We start from the raw sequence: 22,580 nt of genomic DNA on the forward strand, positions 1-22,580 counted from the left end.
TCTATTTCTGTTGCAAAAAACAGGCTATTCGTTTTCTCAGACAGCCCAAACGACGAGATTAACTGGGCTTAAAGGATGCTAGAAATCTTTTTGGGGCATTGGCAGTGACTGCGCTAGAATGTCAAGTACCTGTAAGGGAACTGAAGACATTGATCGGTGCGGGTGAGCGGTACGATCGGTGTCGGCCCTCAGTCAGGGAGATTCATGGCAAGCCAACTGTATTTACAGTCCAACAAGAACAACTGGTGACAGCAGCCCTAATTCAGCACAAATAGGGCAGCTTTACATAACACATCAACAAACAAAAGACTGCCAAGAGCCCAAATAGCCCTGTTGTTTTGATTTCTGCAATATATCTTTATGGAGGCAGCTGAGTTAGGGTGTGTGTGTGTGTGTGTGTGTGTGTGTGTGTGTGTGTGTGTGTGTGTGTGTGTGTGTGTGTGTGTGTGTACCTGGTATTCATCACGTTGTGGGGACCAAATGTCCCCACAAGGATAGGAATACCAGTAAATTTTGACCTTGTGGGGACATTTCTCAGGTCCCCATGAGGAAACAGGTTTATAAATCATGCACAATGAGTTTTTTTGAGGAAGTAAAAGTTTGCACAATCTCCTGTGAGGGCTAGGTTTAGGTGTAGGGTAGGTGTAGGGCCATAGAAAATACGGTTTGTACAGTATAAAAACCATTACGCCTATGGAATGTCCCCATAAAACATGTAAACCCAACGTGTGTGTGTGTGTGTGTGTGTGTGTGTGTGTGTGTGTGTGTGTGTGTGTGTGTGTGTGTGTGTGTGTGTGTGTGTGTGTGTGTGTGTGTGTGTGTGTTTGTGTGTGTGTGTGTGTGTGTGTGTGTGTTTGTTTTTGTGACATATCAGGACACAAATTTGTGTAATAACATGGGTATGACATAGGTATTACAAGGAGAGGGTGACTTATGAGGACATTGCCCATGTCCCCACTTTTCAAAAGGCTTATAAATCATACAGAATACGTTTTTTTGAGAATGTAAAGATATGCACAGTCTCCTGTGAGGGCTAGGTTTAGGTGTAGGGAAGGTGTAGGGTGATAGCAAATATCGTTTGTACAGTATAAAAACCATTACGTCTATGGAATGTCCCCACAATTCACAAAAACAAACATGTGTGTGTGTGTGTGTGTGTGTGTGTGTGTGTGTGTGTGTGTGTGTGTGTGTGTGTGTGTGTGTGTGTGTGTGTGTGTGTGTGTGCACCTGGTATTCATCACGTTATGGGGACCAAATGTCCCCACAAGGATAGGAATACCAGTAGATTTTGACCTTGTGGGGACATTTCTCAGGTCCCCATGAGGAAACAGGCTTATAAATCATGCACAATGAGTTTTTTTGAGGAAGTAAAAGTGTGCACAATCTCCTGTGAGGGCTAGGTTTAGGTGTAGGGTAGGTGTAGGGCGATAGAAAGTATGGTTTGTACAGTATAAAAACCATTACGCCTATGGAATGTCCCCATAAAACATGTAAACCCAACATGTGTGTGTGTGTGTGTGTGTGTGTGTGTGTGTGTGTGTGTGTGTGTGTGTGCCTGCGTGCGTGCGTGCGTGCGTGCGTGCGTGCGTGCGTGCGTGCGTGCGTGCGTGTGTGCGTGTGAGGGAACAAATCACACGAAACCTGTTTAGGAATATGTCCAGGTTATATTTGATCTGAAATGTGAAATAAATAAGAACATTTTTTGCTTAGGGATTTACTGATTAATAATTCTGGGCAGTAAAAGTAAGATGGTCATTATTTTCATTACTGATTTATGACTTTTTTCAGGCAACATTATTTCAAGATGCGTTAGTTAACATGGTCATAATATATTGTGCATATCCTGATTTGACTGCATTTTTTTATTTTTGCATTTTGATATTATTTTATGATAATTATGCATATAGCTACCCCTTTAGTATTTCCCCTTTATTATAACATTTCCGTAACCCTTTTTTGCGGTGTCCTTACATGTTATATCCACTTGCAATAGTAATAGCAATACATTATGCATACCTATAAGAAACTAACCCTAAAACAAACCCTAATTCTAAGTCTAACATCCTTGTTACATGCCACATCAACTTACAATAGTAATAACAATAAATCATGCATAATTATAAGCAACAAACCCTAAACCAAACTCTAATGTCTGTGTTACACATTACATCCACTTACAATAGTAAATACAATAAGTTATGCATAATTATAAGCAACTTATCCTAACTCTAAAGTCCTCTACTTGCAACAGTAATAACAATAGATTATGTATACTGTAATTATGGATAACTAACCCTAGCCCTTAAAATAGTAATAACAATAGATTATGCATAATTATAAGCAACTATAACCCTAAACCAAATCCTAATTCTAACCATTGTTACAATTGTTACGTTACATCAGTTTAGAATAGTAATGACAAAAAAGTATGCATATTTACAAGCAACTAATTCCTAAACCAAACCTTAATCCTAACTCTGACATCCTTGTTACATGTTACATTTTAAAATAGTAGTAATAATAAATTGTGCATAATTATAAGCAACTAACCCTAAACCAAACCCTAATTCTAAGTCTAACATCCTTGTTACATTACATCTATTTACAATAGTAATACAAAAATTATGTATAATTATAAGCAACTAACCCTAAACTAAACCCTAATTCTAGGTCTAACATCGTTACATCTACTAACAATAGTAGTAACAGTAAATTGTGCATAATTATAAGCAACTAACCCTAGAACAAGCCCTAATTCTAACTCTAATGTGTCACGATCTGGGCTGTGGGGTTTTCCCTCAGCCACCTGAGGTCGCTGTTCCCTGCACTGCACTTCCTAATTGTTATCACCTGTCTTTGTCATCAGCACTCATCACATCCACAGCTGTTCACAATCACCATTGTCTTTATAATCTCCACTCTCCCACTACCCTGTTGAGTCTGCATTGTTTTCCTGTATGCTGTATTGGTATGTGTGTCTCTGTGTGCCGGATCCCTGCTCTTGATCGTGTTCCCTGTTTTGTGTATCTTGCCCAGTTCTAGTTGTGTTGTGCCGTGTTGGCCTTTTGGTTTTGTTTTGTTCTGTTTATTTGTGTTTATTTAATTAAATATATCTTCCCCTGCATTTTGGACCCAGACTTCGTGTTTACCGTGACAGAATGTCCTTGTTACACGTTACATCAACTTACAATAATAACAAATTATGCATAATTATAAACAACTAACCCTAAACTAAACCCTAATTCTAAGTCTAACATCCTTGTTACATTTACTAACAATAGTAGTAACAATAACTTGTGCATAATTATAAGCAACTAACCTTAAACCAAACCCTACTTCTAAGTCTAACATCCTTATTACATCTACTAGCAATAGTAGTAACAGTAAATTGTGCATAATTATAAGCAACTAACCCTAAACCAAACCCTAATTCTAAGTCTAACATCCTTGTTACATCTACTAACAATAGTAGTAACAATAAATTATGCATAATTATAAGCAACTAACCCTAAAACGAACCATAATCCTGACTCTAACCACCTTTTACATGTTACATCCACTTACAAAAGTGATAACAATAAATTATGCATAATTATAAGCAGCTAACCCTAAACCAAACCCTAATTCTAACTTCCTTGTTACACCTTAAAGTGCATCCACTTACAATAGTAATAACAAACCAAATCTTAATCCTAAATCTAACCCTGTAGTAACTACAATGTTGTTAATTCATATTACTCAGTAATTCATTGTGTAATTACACTGTAACAAATGGCATAATAAATAAAGTGTAATAAAAATTTTTAAACTTTTTCTTTAACTGAACCATATAATTGCATGACCAGAATTTAGGAGAAATCTAATTTGAATGTCTTAATTATGAAAATAATGCAAACAGTTTATATTCTTAAATTAGGCTTTATAAGAGTTAGGGTTAGGGTTATAAGGCTAGGTAATTTAATTCATATATATATATATGTGTGTGTGTGTGTGTGTGTGTGTGTGTGTGTGTGTGTGTGTGTGTGTGTGTGTGTGTGTGTGTGTGTGTGTGTGTGTGTGTGTGTTTGGAATATATTTATTTGTGGAATTCATCTGCAAGTATGTTATCAAATATCCAAGATTGGGGAGTAAATCTACAACCCCTAATTTGATTAGTAGGACATATGTATCCCCTTTGATGTACAGCCATAATGACCATGTGTGTACTGTAGGTGAGTTTGTGCACCAGGGAGCGTGTTTCGGATTATGAAGCATTGGCCATTAGGAGCCGTGTGTGACCTTTAACTCAGGGGTCAGATTCTTTAGGCCCATGCACTGTGTTTGATGCACTTTCTCTGGTCACATAAGGAATACATATATTTCCCATTCCTGCTTGCTTCTTTAAAAGGTGCTGCCCTTTGTAGTCATCCACCGCAGCTGTCCCTCCCACTCCCCCCATGCCACATGTTGCTGGTGGTCTTGCCCACAGTATTCATTACTTCATTAAGTGTGTTTGGGTGTGGAGAGCCCCTCTGTTTTCCCCATCAGACCGGATGCTGCTATATATGTGGGTGTGTGAATGTGTGCTCCAGCGGGGTGGATTTGCTGCAGCTGGCTGTGACCATCAGAGCTGTGGGCAGTAGGCTGGTGCTGCTGTTTCTGGGAGGGGTCATCCCAGATCTGAAACCCCACATCTAGCAATTTGCTTTCTGTCTGCCAGCTCGCCGTAAGGACCACGATGCCGCAATTTCATGCCCGGTAGTGTCCGAGGACCACTGACAACTGGCCTTGAGGAATGTGTGTGCGCAGGGTAGTTTGAAAAGTGTGTAATAAAGATTTCACACCGGACACGTTAGCCCTATGAGCGCTTGCAAAGTAAGTGCAAGCCGGGAGATATCGAGCAGGATTTGGACAAGACTCCGATGGACCCAGATGTGTCTGTCTATCCGCTGCCGGTCCTTCTGGTGTCTCTTTGTCAGGGGCAGAGTGTTGGGCTTGTGTCTGGGGCCGGAGTGGAGCGTTTCCCTCCAACGCAGACAACCACACGCCGCTCTCTGAGGCCTTGCTGCAGAGGTGCATGCGGAGGAAGAGCCCTGCTTCTTGTGCCTGCATTGCTGCTCCTGCTTCTGGGACTTGGAGCATGTTTGCTGCTTCTCCGCCGGGCTCTGATTCAAGGAGCCAGCCGCAGCCGGGAACCAGACTGGCTAGATGTCCTCAGGGGAGAGGATAAGGTGGAGGGGCTCGGCTCGGATGATGCTGTGTGGACAAACGGCACTCCCGTGTCCTCCTTCCGATGGTTCCCTGAGTCTCTTCCCACACTTGCCCTGGGCACGGCCTCCTCTGAGCCTACCTCCAGCCCGACGAGCACCCTTGCCCTCACGTCGCCCAGCAGCGCCCCACCCCCTCTGGGTAAGTGCCCCGAGTCTTGCTTGTTTACACACGCGTCCTGTTGTGCAATCGCGCGCAATAGCACTCTTTGATTTCTCAGAGTCGTCTGTGAAATGATTGTGGAGGACAAGACCAGACACATCAGCTATGCAGCAGGAAGCAGGCAATAGAGGAGAAAAATAAAGACCTGTTAATGAAAAGGAAAAAATACAGGACAGAGTTCACTCTAGGCTTCTGTTATTCTTGCTTTTATTCGTTCTTTTTTGTCTTATGGTGGACTGAGGTTTAGGAATACCCTCAATGACTTTTTCTGAAAGGGTTCACGATTCTTAAACAGGTTTTTTGAGAATCACAATTAGATTCATAGAATTTCTTTGAATGAAATGCATTTTAGATTTGGCCTCCTGCCTAAACAGCGACTGGAAAGACTTTGACACGTGACTCATACTTCCAGTAAACTCCCTGTGTACTCCAAATTGTCTTGTATGCAAATACAGTATGCAAATGTAAACATCCAAATAGCAGATCACTATTGCAATCACGCTTCAGGGAAAGCTGTGCTTCCTAACAGGCTTGTCTTTTGTTGCTTGTGTGCGTCGTCGTTAATGCAAACATGAAGAGTCTCAAGTCTGCACTAAAGGTCTTAAAGACATAATAGATTACACAAGGCCTTTACAGCACTGAAGAATGCACCCACACCACAGCTGTATTCGACATTCACCGCACATATGCATTTGTTTTACTACACATTTCTGCAAGAACACACTTGAAAGGGAATTACATAAAAGAGGACATAGGATTATATGTTACCTATAGGGATTATTATAGGGATGTTAGCTTGTATGAAGCTTAATATGAAATGGCTGTACCTACAGGTTAACTTGTTCAATTTGCTTAAAGGATTAGTTCACTTCAGGAATAAAAAAATCCTGATAATTTACTCACCCCCATGTCATGCAAGATTTTCATGTCTTGCTTTCTTCAGTCGAAAAGAGATTTTTGAGGAAAGCTTTCCAGGATTTTTCTCCATATAGTGGACTTCAATGAGGATCAAATCCAAATTGCAGTTTCAATGCAGCTTCAAGGGGCTCCACACAATCCCAGCCAAGGAATAAGGGTCTTATCTAGCTAAATAATCTGTAATTTTTTCAAAAAATAAAAATTCATTTTCCCTTCTAACTTCAGAATCATCCAACATCGTTGTTTTACCTTTTTTTGACTTTCTTTGCATGTTCACTTTGTAAACACTGGGTCAGTACTTCTGCATTCCGTAAATATGCAATGTGTGACGTTGAGCTAATGCAAGATGTGCATTTGTGGTTAAAAAGTACATCAATTTTATTATTTTTTTTAGAAAATGACCAATCGTTTCACTAGATAAGACCCTTATTCCTTGGCTGGGATCATGTAGAGCTCTTTTATGCTGCCCTGAAACTCTGGGTTTGGCATTTTATTTATTTTTATTTTTATTTTTGTGAATTTGCACTCTTGCTCTTGAGCACACAAGCATGCATACTTGCCTGCAGATAAAACAACATCAGTTCCACAGTTGAGCGCCAGTCCGCGACACAATCAAAACACCACTGACATCTGAACTCTTGTGCCCTGCAGTGCACCAAAGCTGTTGCTACAGAACTGGTGGTGTGATAGCAGTTTTTTCTGTACTTGCTCAGGGCCATATGATTTTGTTTAGAGGCTTTTAATAAATGCAGCGGTGCACATGTAAATGTGAAGTTAGAAGACCTCTCTGAAAGGCTTTGGCAACCCCTTTAAACAAAAGGGATGCACATAATGGTTTCGCATAATGGAAAGCACTCAAAAGCTGTAAGATTGCATGCTGTATAAATTGACCTCTTGTGCAGTGGTGGGATTCTGCTCCCAGCTGTAACAAGAGACATCTCCAGCAAGAGGGGGGTGAGACAATGTGCTGGCATAGGGGGTTGACCATGGCTTCACTATCATGATCTCTCAAGCATCATTTGTCAGCCGCTGGAGCTTTTTGAACTTTTCTATTGGCTCTGAAGCTACCACAGGGCATACAAGAATGTGGATGGAATTTGGACTAGCGGATATTATTTGTTTGCACCCCTCAAATAACCCTCATGTTCTGTTGAGTTGACCTGGTTGTTTTATGCTTGGGGTCCCAGAGACCCCGGTGATTTATGTGTAAAATAATAATATAAATTTTGGAATTAACTCAACCTGATATTCCACTACTAAGTATATATATATTTTTTTTAATTATTAAACTATTAAGTCTCTGAGACCCCAAACAGAACATAAGACTTAAGCCGGCCAATTAATAGAAAGGCAACAAGATGCCACGGTCACCTGTCGGACGTCCCTGCACTTATGAAATTACTTGTTTTGGACTTGGTAAATGTGTCTCCAGCAGAAAAAATAGAACACTCTCAGCAAAGGGACCTCTCCTTTCATTTTTATGACTTTCCTAGAACTCTTTGGAGAGTGCAGAAAGATAGACATGTTTATGAAGTCTTCCAGATGGCCCCGTTTTGCCCCCACCCAGGCCCTCTTTTCAGTTCCTTGGCCATGAAGGATTAATCAAACTCAGGGCTAAGCTCGCTGGCCAAACCCTTGGGTTTTCAGGCAGGAGAAAGTGACCTCTCATGGGAGCTGTAGTAAAAGTTCCTTAGTGCATGCCATTAAGGCCTTTAGCATATCAGGAATAGAAATGTAACCTGGCTAGTGCGCATGAGGCTTGGAAAGTGGCCTGGCATTGTAGCTGAATACAAAAAGATGGTGAGTGTGAGATTGGATAAACAGCAATTGTCAAGGACTGTAGTGAAACCGACCTTGTTAGCTAGGAATGCTTTGTTGATCATTTAGCGTGAACTGTGTCATGGCTAGCCCAAGTCTGGTTTAGTTTAGCAACAATACTCCAAGGAAACCGACTTGTTTTTATTCAGCAGCTCTTTTTTAACTTATTTTTTAAGGGTTTATTTGCAATCTGTCAAAACTTCTCTAAAATCTGACTGGTAAACCAGCTATGACCAGGTGTGAAGATCAGCCAAAATCGTTAACAAGCTTAGTCTGGTTTCAGTTGGGGTTTTTTCAGTAGGGTAGTGTGTGCATTTGGTTTATACTAAGCGGTCAAGGTTTTGCTAATTAGCATTTGTATTTAGCAGCATTATTAGCTATTTAGTCATTTACATTTATGCAATTAATAGAGGCTTTATCCACAGAATGATCTTGTCTTCAGAAAATATTTTTTTTGCAGAAAAAATATTTTATTTGCTTAAATAGCAAATCTCTTTAAAAACTGGCTGTTGTTTTCACTACATTGTATTGTTATATTTAGTTTTACCAGCCAACTGACATTTGTAAATTTTAAGGGTCTTACTTCTCGTCTCAATCTGCATCCGGCTATTTTTAGCTGTACAAAACAGCTCGTTTTGCTGCTTGATATTGCAAATTGGTGTGTCTTGCCATTATTTTAATGTATTTTCTTAATTACGAGCACACTGGTTTGTATTGCAGTTTTACCATTTACTGCACATTGTTATTTTTCTCGTTATTTCTGTATAGCAGATAATGAACCGCAAGTCTTACCCATAGGCTTACTTTTGCATTGAAGAAAGAGCTGTATAGTTTTGTCCAGGTGATTTTCTCAAACCACCTTCCTGGTCAAGCCCCCACCTATTTTCTCTCTCTTGCTTTCTCTGCTTCACACGTTCTCCCTCCACCTCAGTTTCCTGGCATATGCTGCCTCAGCAGGTATTTGTTGAGTTTTCCCAGATCTCCAGCAGACAGCTGATGGGAGCCTCAGAAACATGAGGGAATATTGTACAGGCGTGTAGCTGTCAGAGCTCAATTACTGATGGAGGGAGATTTTTGAAGTGTATCACTAGACCAGAGGCATAAACATGACAGACATTGGCAGAATTACCCCACTGGCTGCTGACACGCAAGTCTTTGGAAGAAACATCGGAGTAGCTCTCTTTTTAATCTGACTGTCAGAGAGCGCTTGGAAACTTTCAGCTTGGAAAAGTCCAAATTTATGTGATGCATAAAACAAAGGAGGAAATTTAAATGAATAACATGCAGCTGTCCAATTTCAGCATGTTTTGTATGCGCCGGAATGCTTGCTTGCTTGCTTTTGCATCATGCGCAACGAAGTTTATGAAGTGAATATCATCTTAATATAACCAGCTTTGCAGTGCACCCCTGTTTACCCTCAAGGGGATATAAACAGTCAACTGTAAGGAATACAAACCAATACATCAGCAGGGCCCGAGGCATGGCTACGAGACGCAGTGTCTCGTTCCCTGTCCTCAGGGAACAGGGGTTACATACGTAACCTAGACGTTCCCTTCCGGAGGGAACTCTACGCTGCGTCCTGGCGGACACTTTGGGAACGTTTATACCAACGCTGCCATGCTGAGGGATGAGTGACCAGCTGACTGAATGAAGAGTCAAGAAGGAACATCACCCCTGCATAAGCGAAATTCGCTTGGGCCCGAGCCTGAGCTCGACCTCGTGGGTCAGCTCAGGGTGTCACAGCTAGCTCGGCTACCCCAACACAGAACTCTCAGAGTGGAGGCCCTAGAGAGAAGACCTGCTACGCTCAACGCTACAGTAGAGTAGTTTAACAAAGAAACCTTCATACTAAGCGGAGTTCGAAGGAACGGAGGCTTCAGCAGAAAGACTCTAGAAACGAGAGGAAGCCTGACAACGTTCTGTGCCATTACAGGAAATTAAGTTTAAGAGTGCAGGTCTGTGACCTAACTGTACTCGAACACTGGGGTAATCAGTGAGGCTGAATAGCCTATACAACAGACTACCTAAGTGGAGTCTATGGAGAGTGGAGGCTTCGACGAGAGGAAGCCTAACAACACCCTGTGCTAACAGGAAACAATTCTAAGAGTGGAGGTCTCATGACCTAGCTACACTCAACACTGGAAGTAATCAGTGGGGCTCAGCATCCTATGCCACAGGATTACCTGAGTGGCGTTTCTGGAGAGTGGAGGCTTTAGCAAGAACACTCTCAAACGAGAGGGAGCCTGGCGACACTCTGTGCTTAGCAGAGGACGACTCTAAGAGTGGAGGTCTCATGACCTAGCTACACTCAACACTGGAGGTAATCAGTGAGGCTCAAAAGCCTAGCCAAAGAAACTACCTGAGTGGAGTCTCTGGAGAGTGGAGGCAAGCGGGAGCCTACTACACTCGATCCTGCTAGCAGTGCTACCTGGATTGGAGTTGGAAAACTTAGAGGTTTTGGAACCAACTCAAAAGATGGGAACGAAGGATTTCTCTGCGTAACCCACACCGTATAGGATTTCAGAAAAGGTCCCGGCACACAGGGGGGGCCTTTACCATAAGTATGGATTTCAGAAAAGTGCCTAAGTAGTGCACTTACCACTCATGTGGATTTTAGAGAGTGCTCAGAGACATGCGTGAGCAATCACCACTCTTGTGGGTTTGAGGAGGTGCCCAGGCATAGCGAGGGAAATCACCATCTTGCAATCTCTAGGCGGTAGCAGGGCCTGAAAGCGGAGCTTTTTGGAGAGGAGAGGCTTCGGCAAAAAGGCTCTTTCGAGCGAGAGGAAGCCTACGACGCTCAATCCTACAGAAACCTCTTAGAGTGGAGGTCTCGTTCATACCCTATAAGGAAGGGAGACCTAACTACACCCCACGCTTGAAAGTGACAAGTCTCACAGAAAGCTCCATGCTAGAAGCAGAGCTGTGTACAGTGGAGGCTTCTTAATTGTTTCTAAGGAAACGAGCCTACAACACCTGGTCTTGGTGAGTGGTAGATAGCACTCTACTAAATTAATTAGCGAGGCATGGAAGTGCCTACTAGCTGTATGCGGCCTGTATCTCTGGGGAGCAGAGGCTAGACAGAACCTATGTATAACTAATGTCTAAGCCGAGCTCAACACAGAGGAGGCTTCTGGAAACTCGAAAACCGAGGAAGCCTAACAACGCTTCACCCCATATGGGAGTATACAAGTGGAGGTCTCGACACACTGGATAAACACGAGGGGAGACCTGGCTACACTCGTCACTTGGGGGCAGTAGAGCCCAATAGGGGCTCAAATACTGCAATAAGTCTCACCCAAGTGGAGCTGGTAGACAAACAGTACATACACATACACAAAGTTTTATTAAAAACATGTATAGTTCACATACCGCCATCAGACTGAGTATCAATCTCATCATCGGCCCAGCCCCAGAGTCTTAGCGAGGGGAAAGGGGTAGGCAGCCGAACGAACGTGAGGGGAAAACAGGAGGGGACCTTAGGTACCCGACCCAGGCCTGCCGCCACGCCTGCGCTGGATCGTTTCCCTTAGATCCTGCCTCCTATTCCACGCATCACGCCTCCTCTGAGACCGACTCCTCACGGGGGGAGGGCCTCGAGTGGCCACGCTAGTAACCTGGACCTGTCTCTGGCCCGCAGACCAGGACGGGCCAGGCTTTCCCCTGTGTTCGGGTGGGGGCGTGGACCGACGAGGTATACATGACCTGAAAGCCGCGGAGCGCGCCTTCGCCTCCCTGAATCTGTCGACCACCGCCTCGACGGATGTGCCGAACAGTTCGGAAGGTGAAACCGGGGCATCGAGGAGAAAGCGCTTTTCTTGCTCCTCGATGTCCGCCAGGTTCACCCACAGATGTCTCTCTGTGGCCACCAAAGCTGACATGGACCTGCCCACAGCGGTCGCTGTCTGTTTGGTGGCCCTCAGAGACAGATCTGTGGTGTGGCGCAGCTCAGCCACCTCCTCCGGGGAAAGCCCCAGACCTCGGTCCAGATCTTTCAGTAGATCAGCCTGGTACGCCTGCAACACTGCCACCGTGTGCAGAGCAGCACCAGCCTGACCCACTGCCGCGTATGCCCTGCCATTCAGCCGAGATGTTTCTTTCAACGGCTTGGATGGCAGGGTCGGAGCCTTCAGCATCGATGTGCCTCCCGCTGAGAGATAGTTCACGAACATCTGCTCAATGGGAGGCATCGACGCATATCCGTGCTCGCGCATTCCCTCGACATCAGCATAGTTCACCTGCTGATATCGGTGAATGCGGGCCGAAAATGGTCTGTCCCATGCCTTCTCGATCTCTTTATGTAGATCGGGAAGGAATGGGAGGCTCACGGGAGTTGGTCTGTTATGGCCAGGAAGAAACCGCTCATCTAGTCTACCGTGAGCGGCCTCTTCCCTTGCACGCTTCCACTGGAGGTCCAGTCGGGCAGCCGCACGGTCCATAACAGACATCAACTCGTCATACGCGGGGCAGGCGGGTTGGACGGACTCAGAGAGCTCATCTTCTTCCATCCCAACCACATCCTGCTCGCCCTGGCTTGAAGCCAAAAGAGCACTCGCTGCTGGATCGGACGATGTGAGAGAAAGCACATCAGCGCCAGCAGCGCGTCCTCGTTTCTAGCTGACGAGTGCGAGAGATTAACACCTCTCTCGAACTCGTCAGCCAGCTCCACCTGCGATCCCCACGATCCCCGGGCAGCCTCAGCCGCCGCGGGACCAGAGCCACGTGGGGCAGATGAATGTCCCAATTCCCTCGAGAAAAGGGACAAACGAGAACGGAGTTTCTTCATGGAGAAACTCTCACAATGCACGCACCCCGCTTCCTCAAAAGCGGAGCGCGCGTGCTCTTCACCCAAACAAAACACACACAGGTCGTGTGCGTCATCAGGTGTCAGATTTCTCTGACACGGATCCGCACACTTCCTGAACAGTTTCTCTCTAGGCATCGTTTGTACTTACTCGCTTAGAACAAAGACTCTGAAGACAAAAAGATGGTTGATGTATCCACAGGCGCCTGTTTTATACTAGTATGTTGATGATGTCATCGGCTAGCGCCGGCCAGTGTCAGTTCACTGTCGTTGTTCTATAGCTTGCTTCAAAACCGGTCGTGCTGGAGGCAGTTCCCAAAGTGTCCGCCAGGACGCAGCGTAGAGTTCCCTCCGGAAGGGAACTAGGAGAGTATGCACATGTTTTAAAGGCCGAGCTGGATGTTCGAGCCTCTGGATGTGGTCTTTATGTGACTCTGAGGGCAGGAACGCTGATTTAATGTCTACGGGCTTCATCTGAGTCTTGTTGAGTGTGCAGTGTCATTATTGCTGTAGTGGGGTAAACAGCCACTGAGACATGCTAAAATTCTCAGCGGGCATGGAGGGGCGGAACGGGGGTGGCATGGAACGTGCGCCTCCCAGCAACCGGCTGGATCCCGGCCAGCCTGTATCCATGTTGTTGAAAGGAGTGTTATTATAGTTGTATATTACTGTTGTTTCCGCTTTTCCACTTGAATGCCATACGGCTGAGTGGATTTCGAAGTATAAACATTTAAAAATGTTGCAGGATGGCTGAGTTTTCCTAGAGATGTGGTATTCAGATCTGTGCTATCCAAACAGAAGGAAAACCCCTGTGTTTGGGGTCAGGACTGTCTGTTTGTTCGGCCAGTGACAGACTTGTTCTTGAAACCTGTTTAGAAACAGTCAATGTTGTTACAGTTCTATTTATTGATGCTTGTAGTGAAGAAATTGCACATTATTAAAGGCAAAATGTAAAAATAATGAATGAATATATAAAGTTAAGTGGAAAAAAACATGTATTTTATAACAAACATTTGAGCACAGTCACAGTGAAAAACAACCATGATTAAAAACTTGTAGATAAACTTGCAAACCTCTGCTGTTACTTTAACAAACTTGCACAAGATGTTCTGTAAAATGGCATGTGTTTGGGGGCGGGACTGTCTATTTGCCTGAATAATGGCAGATTTGTTCCAGAAACCTGTTTAAAAATAGTCTGTATTTTTTATATGTGTATATATATATATATATATATATATATATATATATATATATATATATATACATACACACATACAGTCAAGCCCGAAATTATTCATACCCCTGGCAAATTCTGACTTAAAGTTACGTTTATTCAACCAGCAAGGTTTTTTTTTGACCGGAAATGACACAGGCTTCTCCTAAAAGATAATAAGACAATGTACAAGAGGCATCATTGTGGAAAAAAAATATTTCTTAGCTTTTATTTACATTTGAACAAAAAGTGGCATGTCCAAAAAATTCATACCCTTTGCAAACTGTCACAGTCTATGGGAAAATCCAAAGTTCTATACCATTCCAAATAGTCCAAGCTGTACACTGCACACTGCTGGGTACCACAGACGCAGACCAAGGAGGACACCACTTCTCTAGATAAGGCACACAAAAGCCCGCTTGGCCTTTACAAATGCTCATCTGAACAAAGAAGAAGACTTCTGGTCTTCTGTTTTATGGTCAGATGAAACAAAAATTTAATTGTTTGGCCACAATAATGTAGCCTTCATTTGGTGTAAAAAAGGAGAAGCCTTCAACCCTAAGAACACCATACCCACTGTCAAACATGGTGGTGGGAATCTAATGTTTTGGGAGTGTTTTTCAACCAGTGGGCTAGGGAATCTAATCACAGTAAATGGCACCATAAAAAGGAGCAATACATCAAAATTCTCAACAACAACATCAGGCAGTCTGCAGAGAAACTTGGCCTTGGGCACCAGTCGACACTTCAGCATGACAACGACCCAAAACACACAGCAAAAGTGGTGAAGAAATGGTTAGCAGACAAAAACATTAACGTTTTGAAGTGTCCTAGCCAGAGTCCTGACTTAAATCCAATTGAGAATCTGTGGATGTATGGATCTGTATCAGTACTTTATTTTCCAAGTTGTGTTGCGGAAAAAAATAGCAACAGGTAGCGCCAGTAGTTTACCAAGTGCAACCATTTCACGTCATAATGGCGTCACCATAATGTAAAATATGTATAAAACGGTGTGGATTTTTTAAATAAAGGGTCTTCATGGGTCTTCTACTACATATTTCAGTAAGAGACATCATTTAAGTTTTATTAAGCTATACAACTGTTTATACCCAGGGTTCCCTTTAAGTTTCTGAGTAAAAAAAACTATAAATAAAAACAAGTAAATAAACTTAGTTCAGTAAACAACTGACGTACACTCTTATGCAAGACCACCACAACCAAATGTTATGATTTTCCCTCACCGCCTGCTGTATTCACTTCAACAAACTGGCACGAGATGTTCTGTAAGCTGTCTAGGGTTCCAGAGCCCACAATGTGATTATTACCTATACATAAATACACAGCCTGACGAGACATGCACCTTCACGAACATGAAAGTTGAAAGGAAAGTTCAGAAACTCTCTGCCCCTGAAATTCAAACCTTGACGGTGTTCTGATTCCGTTTATGTGATTCGATGTGGTAACATTAGTACCTCTAGAACATGTTTGATATTAGGGAGGGCCCCGATACGCATAGGGTGCACTTCCACATCTGCTAACGTTTCTCTTTTCTTGGCCTGACTACAGCCGGGGGTTCAACACGTGTATGTGTGGGGTTGCCGGGGTCCTACGATGAGCTGCTCTTCTTACTGTACATTGTTGTTCTGTATCATTTAGAATGTTGAGAAGTCTGACGTTGAACTGAAAATCTGGCCTTCACAATCTACTTTCAACCCAAAGAAGGACGTTTTTGGAATTATGTGACATTTTACACAAATAAATGTTATGTTAAAACAGGATTAAGAAATGTTTAAGGTTCTCCACCCTCATGTTTAGCCAATTGATTCAACATACAGTACATGTTAACTGACATCTTCATGAGTTCAAGTTCGTGTAATCTCCGCGAAGAATAAACTTTTGGTTGGTGGTCTGCAGTGGAGGGTCTCAAACGTGAATCCGGACTTGAGTAAAACCAATATTCCTGGTTGTTTTCAACCTTAGATTGATGTACCGTATGTGTGGCATGCTGTCAGTTACCTCAGACCATAATTTCAACTTGTCCCTCAGTGTGTATAAATGAATAGGAAACACAAATACAGTAAATATAACTGTAAAGGGAATAGTGAGTAAGATCAGAATGGCTCATATGCGGTCTACAGTACGTGAAGAAATTTCTCTTTTTAAAAGAAGTTTCTTGTTCTCACTGAGGCTGCATATATTTGTTTAAAAATACAGTTAAAATACATTAATATTGTGTAGTATTATTACAATTTAAGATTGTTTTCCATTTCAATATATTTTAAAAAGTATTTTATTCCTGTGATGGCAAAGCTGAATTATTCCAGTCTTCAGTGTCACATGATCCTTCAGAAATCAGTCTAATATGCTGATTAATATTAATTGCTTAATATTTTTGTTATAATTTTTTAAGAATAGAAAAAATAGAAAAGTACTAACCCCAAACTTTAAACGTTTTGAAGCATAAATTGAACTTTTTGATCATATATATATAATATCTTGCTTGAAAAAACATTAAATACACCAAAAAAGCCAGAATACACAGTTACTTTTGAATAGCTGTCAATGCAGAAAGCTTTTTTGTTACCTAATAGTGTAATAACGGAATCTGACAGCAGGGGCGAACTGAGCCATGGCAAAACTAACATTAGTTTGGATATTTCAATATTTCTTTAATTACATAAATAACGGCGGGCTTGATGTGGTAAAGAGATGCCGTAAATTTAACTAGAGGAGACACATTTGTCTTTTTCGTTGTGATTAGGGAGATTAAATAAGCATGTTCCTTCTAAACATTTGCTTTGAACACTGTTTCAGCATGACAAAGATGCTCCAATGTGCTGTGCTAAACAGAAACTATTGCGTGTTTGAAAAAGCATCAATTGGATGGTGATGACACGAGTGTTTGTAGACATGTTCAGTGAGTGAGCGGTGAGAAACGGCATAGGTATGTGCATAATGTGGCTGCGGGAAGCAGTTTGCCCTGTCAGTCTTCACGTTTCTGCTTTTGATTACAAATTCAATAAACATATTCATGCGCCTTAGTTTACACCCCTTGAACTGGTACCAAATGTAAAAAAACTGCTGTCAGTATGGCCGCACATGTACCGTTTTCTCCAGACCTCTCATTTTTTTGTAGCCTACCCATGAGGTGCAGTATTCCCGAAACATGTTGAACGTTGCTCCGATAACACGGCGGGATTACGGATCCATTCCAGACCTGTGAATCAGACAGAGCAGGTGGTGTGGGGGGGATCCTGCACTCACTGAAATATTTATCTTTGCCTATCGAACGTCTCGAAGCAGCAGCAAAGATGTACAGAGAGATTTGCGCTGAAAACCAAGGAGTCATTGTTCTAGTGAATGACTTATTGTAGGAAATGGGACATGAGCTGAAATGTGATAAATTATCAGTAACATGTAATGAATGTTATCTGAGAAGCTGGCATGTGTGTTGTCGGTTCTTGCGCAACCACGTGGTTGTTCTCTTCATTGTTTACTAAACACTCACTGAAAGCTCTGTCTTTTTTTTTGGGTGGCATGCTGATGTCTTAAGATGTTTGTGTCTTTGTTTCCTGCAGTAACCACAACGTTATCTCCGGGTTCGGGCCACGCCAGAAGATGCAACGAGTCAGAGAAGGCATACTGCGTGAATGGCGGCGACTGTTACTACATACATGGTATAAATCGGCTATCCTGCAAGTGAGTGTCTCTTATGTCAGTCTGTTTATTCTTCTGGTGGATCACATTGCTCTTCACCTTCTTTCTTTCTCTCAGTTCACTCTGTTGTTAATTATACAAATCCCAACTTTATTCAGATTAAAGGGATTCTACATATTTGCTCTTTCTTAAACTATGGGCACTTTAGGTTCTGTGCACATGGAAAAATAAAAGTGACCATGGACCACAAAACACAGTCATATGTGTCAATGGAAGTTGAATAAATAAGCTTTCCATTGATGTATGGTTTGTTAGGATAGGAGAATATTTGGCTGAGATACAACTATTTGAAAATCTGCAATCTGAGGGTGCAAAAAAATAATAATAATCTAAATAGTGAGAAAAGTTTTCCAAATGAAGTTCTTAGCAAAGCAATTACTAATCAAGTATTAAGTATTGATATATTTACGGGAGGAAATTTACTAAATATCTTCATGGAACATCATCTTTACTTAATATCCTAATGATTTTTGGCATAAAATAAAAATCGATAATTTTGACCCATACAATGTATTTTTTGGTTATTGGTACAAATATAGCTGTGCTACTTAAAGGTCCCATATTGTACACATTTCTGGAGGTTTATTTTAGTTGTTGATGTCCTTAAGAATATATATTTGCGGTATAAGTGCCAAAATCCATCTCAATATATTTTTACAGCTCCTTTTTTAGGAGCTCTGTCAAAAACAGGTCGATTTTGGCCCATCTAATTAATATTCATGAGCCTCTCTTCTGATTGGCCTGTTGTTTTCTGAGTGACGCACAGCCAGGCCAATTCATAGGTAACTATACGGTCATGTATCGTTGTAGCTGAACCCAGAGCCATAGAGAGAGCCTAGCCTGCTGATACTCAACAAGATATTTCAGAATGATCATTAATGTTTTTTTCTTTTTCAAACACCGAATGCAGTAAGCTACATAACTGTTGCTTTAGTAAAGCCCCTTTCACAATGCGCGCTGATTCTGGAAAATTACAGGAACGAGCATTGTGTGAACAAAAGCCAGAACCATAAAGGCAGTGTTGTAGTGATGATGCACGTTACCCTGCGACTCTTCACGACAAAAAAATACGTGCAAAGTGGAACGAAACGGCGATCGGGCAGAGCCAGCTCCTCACTATCAGCGCTGAAGCACAGTTTGTTCAGGTTAGTTTCAGTTTGGTGAAACGTACGCGTCGCATTACATCTCACATCTAAACGTCACATGTTTTTATGGGTTGTGTGTAAAGCACGCACAGATTCCGGAAAACAACTGTGAATGAACCAAATTAAACAATTCCAGAACAAATCATGGGAAACATTATCCGTGTATTTACCAGAATCGCTGTGTGAAAGAGGCTGAAGTTGACGTGCCACTGGTCTCTTATATTCACGTTGTTCTGAAGCCTGTGCAGGCCCGGATTGGCTAATCGGGAGGACCGGGAGAGTTCCCGGTGGGCCGGTCCGTTTTTTTGGCCGCGAGGGCCGGTGTCCCTAGCTGCCTGCACTCACAGCAGTCGCCAGGGGCGGACTGTCCATCGGGAGAATTTTTGGCCCGCTACCCTCCAATTTTTATTATTATTATTTAATATTGTTGTTGTTATTGTTTTTGTTGCCGGCCTAATGTACTAAAGTGGTTATTTCAGAATTAGCCATTCAATAATAAAACTCTAATAAATCATAAATCGGTTAGTCTTGACTGGCACGCGTTTCATCTCGCGCGCGCTCCGCGCATCCGCCAAAACGACGCGAGACTGAAGTAGAAGTGCCCAGGTGGAGCAGAGAGACAAATCTGTCCTGTTTAGGACCTAAAGTGCAGGTCAGTTACATCTGTAAACAGACTATTGTAGTTTTGTCTTCGTTTACTTAAGTATTGAACTGCTAACAAATGTTAATCTATAAAAAATATCGTTTTAAAACAGGTTTAGGGAGCTACCCTTATTAAAAATTAACTGTGGTTTTACAAAACATGTTTACTATAGTTATACAATAATTATACAATATACAATGGTTTTGCTACACTATAGTTTCACCATGGTATAAAATTGTGATTATACTAATGGGAATCAATCCTAAAAAAAAAAATAAAAAAAAAACATGGTTACAATGTTTACCATAGGCTCAATAATATCATGGTTAATTTTCCTTTGGGCCAAACATGACCCATGATAATGCAAAACAAGTTTAGTTTTAAGATTTTTTAATAAAGATATATTCAAGATGTAGCTAATTTTTGTTGTTTTAATTTTAACATTACGACAATAAATAACACATGGTCCTAATGTAGTGGCCCTCTTTTTTCTGTTGCCCTTTTCTCTATCAAATGTTTTAGTACTAATCATAAATTATATATAATTTTGAAAGCTTAGAAGCTCAAGAACCATCCTGGTGGCTGTCTCCTCCCCCTTAGCAGCAATGTCAAGTGTCATTTTACAAAATCACAACTTTTTACAATCTTGACAAAAACATGTCTTTAAAAAGGTCTCAGTATTTCTGCAATAATCTGCTGATTGTCTTCTTTAAAAAAGACCAACCTTAGATCTGTACTGTATAGGTGGTTGTAAAGGTGGAGATGTGTTTATGACAAAAGTGACAGATACAAGAAAATTAGTTTAAAAAGTAAACACACATGAGAGACAGAGAGATTAAAAGAGATTAAAAGGCAAATTGGAAGTTCAAGAGATTTAATTATTTTACCCAGTTGATTTCAACTTTTCTTTATGTGATGATGAAAAATATTGTTGTCCAGGGTTTCAAATTTCAAATTTGGTGTGGGATGGCCTGGATAAGTGTGAGATTTCCCGGCCTGAAATTTTGTCCCAGTCCACCCCTGGTTAACGTCAAGCTAGTTAGGAGCAGTGCAAAACAACGATGTCTGCAAATCATCGTTCATGTTTATGTATCAAACTTTTTCTTGTACGGTTGCTCTTCAGCAGCAGCAGCCTCTAGTCCAGTTTGCTGCTAACAGTGAAGAGCCAGGCCCCGTAACGTTACCAAGCACCAGTCATGAACCCAAACACTAGAATGGGCAGGTAGGACAGTGCAATACTTGTTCTATTCTTTATTTGTGTTTAAGGACTGGATATGTGAACAATTTTGCACAGAATATATATTCAGATATTGCAGAGAAGGACATTGTGATGTTTAAAAGAATAGTGTTGGAGATTTACCCTTTAATGTTCTCATTTATGAAAAATATTTGAACTTATAAAGCAGCTGTTTACTTGAAAAAGACATGATAGTGTCATTAGAAAGTTTAATACATTTTATTTTAATCTTTATTTTATACATATAGCTTAATATATATTTGTATTTATTTGATATTTTTTCATTTCAAGGTTTGGATATTTATGTGCACTAATTCTAACAGAAAATAGATACTGATACTGTTAAACATTACATTGTGTTAACTGTTCAAATAAATCTTCACTGTGAAGCAACAATTAGGCTACTGTATTTGCACTGAATTGGAAATGACGTCATTTTAATATAGTCAGTCGTGAACTAAAGTGGGCCGGTTTAAGGCTTGAAACTCCAGGGCTGAAAAGGAGTCCCACTCCGGCCCTGAGCCTGTGCAATGATGTAGTTTCGACATCTATAGACTGAACAGGGTTTTCTAGATTAGTTTCCATGTTGTTGTTGCTTAGCAATGTTATGGACGCATTGTTGTCTGGGTTTGACAAAAGGAGGGTGGGACGGTGGTTGGTGCTGGGGTGGTGACTGAAGGCGGTGACTGAGTAGATCAGACGTCACATCGTTACGGAAGTCACAGCGGCTCGTGAAAATGAACAGCTACTTTAAGCAGGCTGTGTGCAGTTTACTGTAGATTGACTGTTTTGAAACTCAAATGGTAGTTACATAGCCCCTAGACCTCAGTTATCATGAAAAAAGCCAGGAAATTTCGATTTTGACAATATGGGACCTTTAAGACTTGTTTTGTGGTCCAGGGTCAAACCAACAAACAAACAAACAAATAAATAAAATAAATAACCGCTGTTGAAATTATCTATTGTACTGCCATCAAATCGATTAATCGCAATCACATCCAAAATGTTTGAGTTTACATAAAAATGTGATTTTGGATACGATTAATCGCGATTAATCACGATTAATCACAATTAATCGTGATTAATCAATTTGATAGCACTATATCTTTGATAAAATTTTGGAATTAAAAGGCTGACTTCTTTATCTAGCTATTTTCAGAGTCAGCATTTTATGTTTCATAAATAAACTCAGGGAAATAATCATATCATACTTCCATAATTAAACAAAATTACAGCTTGGAAATGATACACAATAAAAAAAATTAAATTTGGTTGTGGTGGAAATGGCAGCACAATGAAGGGACATATTTAAAAAATATATATCATTATGTATCATTTAGATTTCAGTTTTGTATATTATTATTTCTTTATGATATATATTTCATGTTGACTATTTGCATATTAGATGGAAAGTCAAAGTTAAAACTATTGAAATCACACTTTTAAAAATTATTGAAGTTATATAATATATGCACTTCTTTTTTTGATATATGATGGTCAGTTTTTGGAAATTGGCATTTATACATCATGAATAAATAAGCTTTCTATTAATGTATGGTTTGTTGAATATCGCAAGAAAATTGCCTTTAAAGTTGTCCAAATGAAGTTCTTAACAATGCATTTTACCAATCAAAAATTAAGTTTTAATATATTTACGGGTGCAAATTTACTAAATA

The 22,580-nt window shown here is 41.2% G+C and overlaps 1 protein-coding gene across 4 annotated transcripts in view; it reads left to right on the forward strand.

Moving 5' to 3' along the window:
* The window catches only part of nrg2a (neuregulin 2a), a 122,033-nt gene that overhangs the window by 61,092 nt on the left and 38,361 nt on the right, over positions 1 to 22,580 (forward strand). For all 4 annotated transcript variants that reach the window (XM_073824300.1, XM_073824298.1, XM_073824299.1 and 1 more), the window contains exon 4: positions 17,741 to 17,861. In XM_073824300.1, coding sequence (XP_073680401.1) covers positions 17,741 to 17,861 — 121 coding nt within the window. The remainder of the gene's footprint in view (positions 1 to 17,740; positions 17,862 to 22,580) is intronic.

This window comes from Garra rufa, chromosome 19 (assembly GCF_049309525.1).
Source record: "Garra rufa chromosome 19, GarRuf1.0, whole genome shotgun sequence".
NCBI lineage: Eukaryota > Metazoa > Chordata > Actinopteri > Cypriniformes > Cyprinidae > Garra > Garra rufa.